At 41.5% G+C, this 12,305-nt stretch overlaps 1 protein-coding gene across 1 annotated transcript in view; it reads right to left on the bottom strand.

Moving 5' to 3' along the window:
- BRCA1 (BRCA1 DNA repair associated) overlaps nucleotides 1-11,470 on the bottom strand; it is a 63,141-nt gene extending 51,671 nt beyond the window's left edge. The window contains 3 exon segments of the mRNA XM_082604673.1: nucleotides 3,120-3,173; nucleotides 10,286-10,398; nucleotides 11,321-11,470. Of these exon segments, the coding sequence (XP_082460799.1) occupies nucleotides 3,120-3,173; nucleotides 10,286-10,365 (134 nt within the window). The 5' untranslated portion in view covers nucleotides 10,366-10,398; nucleotides 11,321-11,470.
- Between the last annotated feature and the right edge of the window lie 835 nt (nucleotides 11,471-12,305).

The following is a 12,305-nucleotide window of genomic DNA, read 5'->3' on the forward strand; positions in this document are numbered from 1 at the left end:
CATCCCTAGGAGACAAGAGCCTTGACTCAGGGGACTGGGATACTGGGCAAGGAACCTAGGCAGAATCTCCCAGATGAAGAGCTCAAGATAGCTTCTTGGTGGGGGAGGGATAAATTGGAAGATTGGGCTTGACATATACACACTACTATATATAAAATAGATAACTAATAAGGACCTACTGTATAGCACAGGGAACTCTACTCAATACTCTGTAATGGCCTGTATGGGAAAAGCATCTAAAAAAGAGTGAATATATGTATATGTGTAACTGATTCACTTTCCTGTACACCTGAAACTAACACAACGTTGTAAATCAACTATACTCCAGTAAAAATTTTTTAAAAAGGTAGCTTCTTAATTGTTGGAACTAAAGTACAAACCAGAGGTTTGATTAAAAAAACAGAGCCTTGGGGCTTCCCTGGTGGCGCAGTGGTTGAGAGTCCGCCTGCCGATGCAGGGGACACGGGTTCGTGCCCCGGTCCGGGAAGATCCCACGTGCCGCGGAGCGGCTGGGCCCGTGAGCCGTGGCCGCTGAGCCTGCGCGTCCGGAGCCTGTGCTCCGCAACGGGAGAGGCCACAACAGTGAGAGGCCCGCGTACCGCCAAAAAAAATAATAATGAAATAAAAAAACCTTTTGGTAATGTGGCTACTAGAAAATTTAAGTTAGATTTATATGGCTCAGATTATATCTCTTTGGACAATGTGGTCTAGATCTTTCAAAAAGTATTACACATTTCATCTGTTGTTTGGAAGCTGCAAGCTAATGCATGAATGGCCTAAGTAATATTTTCTAAACTGGTACCATTGTACTTTCTGTATATCTCATGAAAGATTTCAGAACTACAGGCTTACTCCGGTCAATAAAGCTGCGTTATCGTTAGCAATTAGAGCTCACCTTGAGAAAATACAATTAATGCTTGGAGGTATTTTTCTGAGCTTTCTTATCATATAGATCAAGGTGTTATTCAGACTATAAAGGTATTACAGAAGATATTTCATGAAAAAGTTGATCTATCACACAGGCATTATACTAAACTTTTAATTCTAACTTATCACTTAAAATATGGCTGGCTAGGGCTTCCCTGGTGGCGCAGTGGTTGAGAGTCCGCCTGCCGATGCCGGGAAGATCCCACATGCTGCAGAGCAGCTGGGCCCACGAGCCATGGCCGCTGAGCCTGCGCGTCCGGAGCCTGTGCTCCGCAATGGGAGAGGCCACAACAGTGAGAGGCCCGCGTACCGCAAAAAAAAAAAATAAATAAAGCCTGGCTATTCTGCTTTTCCTATCCTCCATATTAGGAATTGCAAGCCTTTTTCACTCTCCTCCAGCTGCCAACTTTAACCTTCTCAATCTCAACAGATGTCTTTACCTCCAACTTCACTGAATAACAACTATTTCTCTTTCTAGCATCCATTTTCTAGTTCCAATCACTCTGCCTCCTCTTGGATCTTTCTCTCTTGCAAATATCATCTCCCCTCTGAGGGCTCCTTCCTTTTGTAATACAACTCCTCTATGTATATGAAAAGTTAGTTTCTTTTTCCTGAACATATTCTTTCTTCTCTTCATACCTTTGCTCATATTATTTCCTCTGCCTGTAAAACTGCCTTCTTCCACAAGCTCTCAAAGTAATGAATGTTCATAATTTAATCTCTTCTTTACACACTATAATACCGTATGTTCATTATTCAAGGGGACAGGAAAGCATACAGTACATTTCAGAAAGATTCTTGTCAAGAAACAGTGAAAGTCCCAGCATTTAAAAGGTTAGTCTTCAGCTATCTGTAACCTTTTAAATAGTGGGACCTTAAAATTTTGTTTTATAAAGGTACTGATCTATAAAGAAAGTGGCCCTATACCACAGACAGTTTCAGAAGCTTCCCTCTAGAGGCCACAAAACTAAAAATTCTTGAAGGAGAGATAAAGCTGTGCTGCCATGACACCTGACCAGGGAGAAGGGCCTGAAGAATGAGAAGGAAACTGTTGGGAACAGATCTAGGCCAGTGGCGTGACCTGGAAAAGGGGTGACAGTGGAAATGGGCTCTGGATCCTTGTTGGGACAGACAAATAGCAAGAAGGTAAAATTCAGAGGAAGGAAGGGGCTGGCCAGCTGGCAGACTTGTGCTCAGAGGATATCCCTCCAAAGGGAACAGGTTTCCTCCAGCTTCAGCCAGCCCTCATTATCCTTAATGCAGAAGCTTTTCATGTTTTCTAGGTTACAGAAACGTTCCAAGCTGATGAAAATTATGAACTGTCTTCCCAGAAAACTGCACAGGCCCATATTTTTAATACAGTTGAGCTTAAAATTCAATATAATTCTAGGAAATTCATGAAAACCATTCATGAATCCCAAGTTACGAACTCTTGAATCTAAAACTTCCTTAGAGGATACGTAAGAAATTGATAATTGTGGTTTTTTTCTGGGGAGAGAAGGGAGAGGCAGGGGTTTGAGGTAGGAGGGAAAAATACTTTGCATCATTTATGCTAGTAAATGCATTACCATTGACATGGCTTGCCTTTTCAATTAAAAAAGAAAAAAATGCTTCAAAAGAAATAAGTTGGCATTCAGGGCAATCATAGCTTAACATCAAGGAAAGGAGAAAACCCCCTGTTCCACAAAATTACCTACCAAACTTTTTCTGAAATTATTCCATCAAGAAACATATCCATTTCAAAGGGCAAAATCCTTAAAAATGTAAATATAACTTGAATCATTGGTATGAATGAATTTCAGCCTAAATATAAACTGATATCAGGTCCTTTCCTATTTTCACAAGGATTATGAAGCAGGCAAACACTGAACCTTAGAGGGCAGAGAGCAGAAGGACATGCAGAAATGAACAGAAAGGAGAAACTGGGACAGTTGAAACACAATTTGCTTATTTCGTAACTGCTTTCAATCTGCTTTCACCCATGGACACAAAAAACAAACAGCTGTTCAAAGTGATTTCATATCCCACTAGATAAATATGCCAATATTTTACCACAAACTATGGCTACAAAAACTTACGATTCGTTTTCACATAATTGAAGAAGCTAAAGCTTTAATAAAGCTAGGTGTTTCCTGTTATGAAGGATAAACACAAAAGCTAATAATGGAGCCACATAAAACATTCAAACTTACTTGCAAAATATGTGATCACATTTTGTGGAAACAGGCTCTTTGATCAACTCCAGACTAGAAGGGTAGGGAAAAAAAAAAAAAAAAGAAGAGAAATGAGGTTCAATAATTCATTTAAAAATAAATGAATAAATGAATTCTTAATAAAGAAGTTCAACTTTAAGCTGCTATAACTAGTCAAAGTAAGGCTTTAAGTTCATTCAATAAATATTTATTAAATGTCTGCTGTACTAGGAACCAAAAATACAGCAAAGAATATGATCCTTACCCTCACTGAGCTTTCAGACATCAAAACAGAATATATCATTCTTTTCTACATTCTATGTTATCTTTAGCATTTAAAAAATTAGCTGATATTATTTCATATTAGTTTTCACTGATACCTTTTTTGAGCTATCATTGTGGGTGCACATCCTATATGTTAACTAAACTTTAAGCTCCACAAAGACAAAAACTTCTTGTATTTCTTTTGAATTCCCTCGTAGCACTTTTTTGGCATGTGATTGCCTTTTCATTTTTTATTTATTTTATTTTATTTTATTTTTTATTTTTTGCAGTACGCGGGCCTCTCACTGCTGTGGCCTCTCCCGTTGCGGAGCACAGGCTCTGGACGCGCAGGCTCAGCAGCCATGGCTCACGGGCCCAGCCGCTCCGCGGCATGTGGGATCTTCGCAGACCAGGGCATGAACCCACGTCCCCTGCATCGGCAGGCGGACTCTCAACCACTGCGCCACCAGGGAAGCCCCTATTTTTTATTTCTTAATATGGAAGGCTTCAAGCATTTACACAAATAAAACAGTAAAATGAACTCCCATGTACCATAACCCAATTTCAGCAGTTATCAGCTCACAGCCAATCTTATTTCATCCATACCAAAATACACTCAAAGCCAAGATTATTTTAAAATAAATCCCAGGGGATTTCCCTGGTGGTCCCGGGGGTAAGACTCCACACTCCCAATGCAGGGGGCCCACGTTCAATCCCTGGTGGGGGAACTAGATCCCACGTGCATGCCGCAACTAAGAAGCCTGCATGCCGCGACTAAGAACCTGCATGCCGCAACTAAAAAGATCCCGCATGCCACAACGAAGATCCCACGTGCCGCAACTAAGCCCCGACGCGCAGCCAAAATAAATAAAATAAATATTTTTTAAAATCCCAGCTGTCATAGCATTTCATCTATAAATATTTCAGAATATATCTTTCAAAGATAAAGACTTTTTTAGTTTAACCATGAAACCATTATTACTCCTAAAAAATAATTTCCCTAGTATCATCTAATATACAACGAATGTTCCAATTTCCCTCACTGTCTCATAAAAATTTAATAATTAAATTCATTTAAATCAGGATCCAAATAAGATCCACACATTGCATTTGGTTGATATATCTCAAGTCTCATTTACAGATTTCTACTCTTTTTTTACCTCGTCATTTATTTTAAAAACTAGGTCATTTGACCTCTAGAATTTCCCACATTCTAGATTTTGCTGATTATAACCCTATGATGTGGTTTAACTTGTCCCTCTAACCTCTATTTCCTGTAAACTAGACCTACAGGCTCAGTCAAAATTGGGTTCAATCTTTTGGCAAGAACACTTTAGAGATAGTTCTGTGTACTTTTATTACATCACTTCAGGAGGTACATGATGTTTGGTTTGTGATTATTTTGTAAGAACAGTGTAATAAGTAGTCACTGAAGAAAATTTAGAAAATAATAAAATTAGAAAAATATTAAAATCTCCAGAAAAGAAAATACATCACTCAAATTCTCATCCCTACCCATCTAACCACAAAATCTCAAGGCCCTCCTGAGATTAATTCATTTACTAATATAACAAGTATTTATTGTGCATCTACCATGTGCAAGCACTGCTCTTGGAGATGCAAATACAGCAGCGAACAAAATAAAGCCTGCCCTCACAGAACTTACATTCTAGTTGTGGTAGACAGTTGATTGAGAAACAAACATATATGGGAATAAGTGCTAAAAAGAAAAATAAAGCAAGGTAAGGGGACAGGGAGTGCAGTGTGTGAGGGGAAGGGTATATACAGGGTGGTCAGGAAAGGCCTCACTGAGAAGGTGACACTGGCAGACAGCTGAGCAATGTGAGGAAACAAGCTGTGCAACAGTTGGGGGAAGAACATTCCAGCAGAGGGAGCAGAAAAGACAGACTCTGAGCAGGACCATGCCCAGGGTTTTTAAAGGACACCGAGTAGGCCAAGGTCTAGGATGGATAATCAAGGGGAAGGTACTAGTAGAAGAGGTCAGAGAGGTAGGTGAGCATGTAGGAACCTACAGGCTATTTTAAGTCTTCAGTTTTTATTCTGAATGAGTTTCAGAAACTGATTCTTGGTAAAGTTCAGGCAAGACATCAAAGAACAGGTAACCTGTGTATGTGATAGGAATGTGGTTCATTAAATGTTTAACTTTTTAGAAAAGGATCACAAGAAAAGCTGGGGGACAATAGTCTCCTTATGAAGGGTTTGGTAACACAACTCTCGCAATCATGGGGTTTCTGACGCAGCACAGGGCAATGAAAAGAAAAATACCAGAGTAAGTCAGAAGACTGGGTTTCTACTACAGTTCTCTTTGTTAGCAGAGTGATCTCAGGCCAACCACTCTACCTGAACCTCAGTTTCCTTCTCGGTCACCCACTCTACCAGTCTCTTGAGGCTATTCTGAGAATAAAATTAAATGCTACTTGGGAAAATGTTTACAACCTGAGATGACTTGTACCAATGTTAGTATTAGCATTGGGACTGAAAGTGATTTTAAAAAGAAAAACAAAGAAAACCCTGATTTGTTAGTAAATCACTATTCTTCAGATACGCTAGACAGCAAAAGAAATTCTCAGTAAAAGAGAAGTTGGATTTAGCTATGATACCAGATGGCTTTCATTCTCACCACTGACTCAATTCTGAGATAATTATATTTCAGTATAGTAATTAAAAACCAAGCTACACAAACATACTGTAAACACAAACTTTGAACAGATGAAAACTCCAATACATAAAAAAGTAATTACTGTTGAAGGAAAAGCTTGAAGAGAGAATGGGAATGAAAAGAAAAAAATTAAAATGTTCTCTTCTAGGTCCTGATGAAAGTAAATGTTTACTATAAAAGTGATTCAGGGACTTCCCTGGTGGCGTAGTGGTTAAGAATCCACCTGCCAATGCAGGGGACACGGGTTCGAGCCCTGGTCCGGGAAGATTCCACATGCTACAGAGCAACTAAGCCTGTGCGCCACAACTACTGAGCCTGTGCTCTAGAGCCCGCAAACCACAACTACTGAAGCCTGCGTGCCACAACTACTGAAGCCGCTGCGCCTAGAGCCTGTGCTCCACAACAAGAGAAGCCACCGCAATGAGAAGCCTGCACACGGCAACGAAGAGTAGTCCACACTCGCCGCAACTAGAGAAAGCCCGTGCGCAGCAACAAAGACCCAACTCAGCCGAAAATAAATAAATTAATAAATAAATAAATTTATCTTGAAAATAAATAAAGAATAAAATAAAATAAAAGTGACTCAAATATTTAAAACCTTTCAAACCAGGAAATATTTTAGGCCTACTGCATACTTATATTTAGAGCTTCCAAGATGGTAAGTGATTGGAGAAAGAAGCTAGGTTATGTTCAAAAAACAACCACCACCCACTGGGATACACATTTTAGCAAACTCTTCGAAAGTCAAAGAATTTGTATATTCATGTGTAAAGAGTTAGAAAGAACTACCAGTTATCAGAAATAAATGCCAATAATGACTCAGGGGCCAGGAGAAGGAATTTTAGCTTGAGACCTCAAAGAAGCTGGAAACCTACCCTATAGTTACCATAAATAACATTGTTTCCATTCACAGTCAGGAATCATTTATTAAGACATTAACTGCAAATTGTACTGTTCTAGGCAATGTTAAAAAAAAAAGTGAACTAGGTATGAGTTTAAGGTTTAACAACCAGGAAGAACAGTCTTAGTTTAAAAACCCAGGTCTATTTCTAATAGAAAACAGATTGAGGACTTCCTTGGTGGCACAGTGTTTGAGAATCCGCCTGCCAGTGCAGGTGACATGGGTTTGATCCCTGGTCCGGGAGGATTCCACATGCTGCGGAGCAACTAAGCCTGTGCGTCACAACTACTAAGCCTGTGCTCTAGAGCCTGCGAGCCACAACTACGGAGCCCACATGCCACAACTACTGAAGCCTGCACGCTCTAGGGCCTGTGCTCCACAACAAAAGAAGCCACTGCAATGAGAAGCCCGTGCACCAAAAGGAAGAGCAGCCCCTGCTCACCACAACTAGAGAAAGCCTGAGCACAGCAACCAAGACCCAACGCAGCCCAAAGGAAAAAAAAAAAAAACAGATAGAAAAAATTAATAAATAAGGAGCTGGAAAATACACAGTAGTTGACTGAAAATAAAAATTTAACATTAACTTTCATTCTCACATCTTTAATTTTTATGTATCTGAGTTTTTCATTTGATGGTTTACTTTGCCAGAATGAGAAAGAACATTACATTATTATGACTGAGTCCCATGGAAATGTAAAATAAATGGACCCAAATGTCATATTATTAAGGACTTTTTGATCACTCCTTATAATCATCATGAGTAAGTTTTATGCTTTTTCAAAAGCAATTTTTTTTCCAATTGTCATTTCCTGCTAGCCTGGCTCTGATGTTTCATACATTAAGCTGTAAAGCTCATTTAGCTTTGGTTCTTGTTTAGCTGAAATGTTGAGAGGCGGGAGAGCAGAAGGTAGGTTACTTATAAATCTTGTTTCTCTCTGAAAACACAACTTGCATTTTTAAAAATCTTATTTACTTGACTCCAAATATGAAAAATAACTTTCATTAAGCACAAAGGAAAGGTAAAACTTTTCAGTTTACTTTTTGAATACCCACCACTATCACCATGTTAAAAACCACTAAATTATCAAAGAACCAATTTAGTTTATTACTTAATACCTTCAATAAATGTTTACTGAGTGGCTACTATGTCCCAGATACTGTTCTAACTACTGAAGATATGAAGTAAATAAAACAAATAAAAACCTCTGCCCTTGGGAGTTTATATTCTGTGGGGGTTGAGAAAAAGGATAAATAAATTATACAGAATGTCAGATAGTTTTAAGTTATGTAAAAAATAAGCATTATGGAAAACAAGGGGGATAAGGGATGTGTTGAGGGTGGGAGTGTTACAATTTTAAATTGGGACTGTCTGCCTCTTTGAAAGATGGTATTTCAATCAAGATTTGTGAACCATGCAATTACCAGGGGAAGAATGTTGCAGGCAGAGGGTGTAGCAAGCATAAAAGCTCAGAGGCAGGAGAATATGTCGCATGTCTGAAGAGCACTGAAGAGGCCAGAATGACCAGGATTAAGAGAACAGAAGGAAGAGGATAGTCAGTAATCCTCCTAAATTGCCTTTCTGGCTTTTTACCAAGAAATTCTGAGGTATGGTTTTTAATTTATTTTATAGATTTAAGAGATACCATTGAGGTCAGCTAGTGACTACCTGGGGTTCATAACCTTTGTTGTACCATGGACTCCCTTTGGCAGTTGGTAAAGCTCATGAACCCCTTTCTTAGAGCAATGCTTTTAAATATATAAAATACAAAATATAAAATTACATAAGAAACAATTATATAAGAATACAGTTCTATCTATAGGCCTCCAAGGGTCGTGGAGGGTCAGCAAGTTAAGAGCTCCTGAATCCACACAAGATAACTTTCTGGGGTGATGGAAGCGTTCTATATCATTCATTCATTCATTCATTTATGGCTGTGTTGGGTCTTCGTTGCTGTGAGCAGGCTTTCTCTAGTTGCAGCGAGCGGGGGTTATTCTTCGTTGCAGTGCGTGGGCTTCTCATTGCGGTGGCTTCTCTTGTTGCGAAGCACAGGCTCTAGGCGCGTGGACTCAGTAGTTGTGGCTTGCGGGCTCTAGAGCTCAGGCTCAGTAGTTGTGGCGCATGGGCTTAGTTGTCCGTGGCTTGTGGGATCTTCCCCGGCCAGGGCTCGAACCTGTGTCCCTTGCATTGGTAGGCAGATTCTTAACCACTGTGCCACCAGGGAAGCCCGGAAATGTTCTATATCTTGACTGGGTTACTCAGATATATATACACTTGCCCAAACTCATAGACTTGTACACTTAAGCTCTCTGCATTTCACTGTATGTAAATTACACCTCAATCTAAAAAAACCTTTACTATTCTAGTCTCCTCCTTATTTTGTAGATGCAGGAAACAAAGGCTCACTCAAAAAGTCTAAGAGCGGGGAGGGGCAGTATAGGGTTGGGGGGTGAGAGGTACAAACTATTAGGTGTAAGATAGGCTACAAGGATGTATTATACAACATGAGGAATATAGCCAATATTTTAGAATAACTGTAAATGGAGATTAACCTTTAAAAATTGTATAAAAAATAAAAATTTTAAAATAAATGAATAAATCTGGGGGGTGGGGTCAAAGAAACTTGCTAAAGGCTTTGAGGACTCACAGTATTCTTATTTAAATATAGTATAGGGCTAGTTTCCACCAAAGGTTCTCCCAAGACCTACCCACTCACTGACACCAAGCATTTGTGATTTTATTTTGCCGTTATTAACTATGTCCATTCCAAGTGATCAAGCTGGTTGTAGAGATGGATGAAATGCCCAAATGCCACTTAAGCCAAACCAGATCCTTGCCCCAATATAGAGCCAATCAAGACAGTCTGTGTGGGCCCCCCTGGTGGCGCAGTGGTTGAGAGTCCGCCTGCCGATGCAGGGGATACGGGTTCGTGCCCCGGTCTGGGAGGATCCCATATGCCGCGGAGCGGCTGGGCCCGTGAGCCATGGCCGCTGGGCCTGCGCATCCGGAGCCTGTGCTCCGCAACGGGAGAGGCCACAACAGTGAGAGGCCCGCATACCGCAAAAAAAAAAAAAAAAAAAAGACAGTCTGTGGACATTCAAGACAGGGGGCTGTGTGTGTTGAGGTGACACAGAGGGAAGGTTAGAGTGGAGAAAAAGGAGTAATTTCTTATATTCCTAAAGCTCTTCAGTTAAGAAAAGCAGCAACTTTAATAGCTTAATCTTAAAAAAATTATAATTTTTTCTCCTTTCTATCTAAGGTCAATTCTATTCATTTGCATCGGACATAAGGAAGAATCTCAAATTAATAAACTCTTGACTTACCAGATTGGACACTCTAAGATTTTCTGCATATCATTAAGGACATTTTGTACTTCTTCAACGTGATCCGCAGAAAAATCCATTTCTTCCTGTTCCCATGAACTTTAACACATGAACTTAAATATATATGTAAATAAATCACGTTAAAAGGTTTAAAAGCTTGGTTTCATTAAGTGCCATTTAAGATTGGCATGCTTTAGTATCAGATCAACCATAGAACTAATGACAAAAACCTTATTTTTAAAAAATTCTATAAGTTTTTTGTAATTAAGACCATTTAAATTCTCTATTTTTTCACATCTAGCCTCCAATCACTTTCTTTTGGTCTTTTCCTTTCTCCAAGAACGGGAAAGCCACAGTGGGGTGACTGACTGGGTGAGTGGTGGTAGCCACCTAATTCTCCAATCATCCCGGCTGTTTTCTTTTTCTCGCTTAAAATCAAAATCAACACTAACCAATGCTCCCCACCCCTGTCCTTCCCCAGTGTTTCCCACTGGCCTGCACTCATCTCAGGATCCTCCTCAGGCACATCCATGCCAGCAGCGTATGTGCCTAGGGAGGCTCGCCCCTCTACTTCCTTCTTGTCCCTTCTCAGAAACACCTATGAATCCAGTTCTTAACGGCTCTTCCTCCCACAAAATTCTGTTTCCTCCTCTTCCCAGACACATTCGTGCACCCCGTTTTCCCTCTGGGTCTCCATCTTACATATACCAGCCCATCTTTGTATACCATGATGTCCCCCTCAAGACCCATTCCAGTTTCCACCATCAGGATTCCCCCTCGGAGACGCCCTGCCCCCTCCCTTATCTTCAGCGCCTCCCCCCGACCGTGTGACCCACAAATTACCCCCCTCCCCACGATTTCCCCAGATTCAACATCTTAGGCTTCTCAGGTTCCATCTTCCGCCCGCCCCTTGGCAGATAACACCCATCTTGCTTCGCCTTCAGGAGTCACCTCTCCCCTGCTGTCTCCACACCTGTTTACTGCCTGTCCCCGGAGCACCCTGTGGGCCCCTCTCCCTTCCCCAGGTTCTCTCACCTTTACCCAGAGCAAAGCGTCTGTAGTTCCCGGGACCAGAGGCCCAGTTCTCTGAAAAACCCCCCGGACCGCCCTTGGTCAGGAAAGCTCACACAGCGCTGTCGCAGTTTCGATTAATCTGTAATTCCCGCGCTTTCCTGTTGCCACGGAAACCGGTCGCTGCGCCTAGCGAGAGCCTCTCAGAACGCGAGAACGAAACACGTTACGGAAGGGCGGAACAGAAAGAGCTGAGTCTCTCGGGGTTCCTGATTGGTCACCCATTCTTTCCCTGCGTTACGTAATTAGAAAGAGACGGAAGAGGACGAATTCTGCTCGAGTTTTCTAACAGGCGCTTGACCTCTTATCTCTACGCTTCCAGTTGCGGCTTATTATGTCACAGTAATTGCTGTACTAGGGTCGGAATCGCTCCCTGAGGCCCGAATATGAGCGCAAGATAGTGCCTAAAAGAGTCGCAGGAAGTGGCCCCGTTCCCTCACCCTTTCCGTCGCAATGGAAGTCTCCAGTTTTGGTAAATAAAAGGGTTGTGGGGGAAAAACTACGATTTCCAGCACGCATTGCGGATCGAAAAGCCTTGGCCACAGTGTCCCTTGGAAACTGTAGTCTTATGGAGAGGAGCTTCCGACACGGGAAGCGGGCACGAGTCTCACGGCAGCCCAGTTGACAAATTGAAGAGCTCCGTCCGCTTATGCACGTCAACAGATATGGATTGGAGTGTTATGTTTTAGTATCTTGAGAGCGGATAATGGGCTAAAGAACCTACAAATCCTAGGAAGACTACAATTCCCATCCATCCCCGCGAGTCTCCGGCAACTCGTTCTCTAAGGTCGGTGACCTAAGGTCCGGCGCAGCTTTTACCTGGGAAGGGGAAATCGGCCCACGGCTGCGCACTCGTAGTTCCGCCCCTTTGCCCCAGTGTTTGTTGTTGTTGTGAGGTTCTGGCTGCTCCTGCCCCGCCTCCGCCAACCCATCTTCGACCAATCAGTGT

Source organism: Mesoplodon mirus (assembly GCF_964341445.2).
Source record: "Mesoplodon mirus genome assembly, chromosome: 18".
NCBI lineage: Eukaryota > Metazoa > Chordata > Mammalia > Artiodactyla > Ziphiidae > Mesoplodon > Mesoplodon mirus.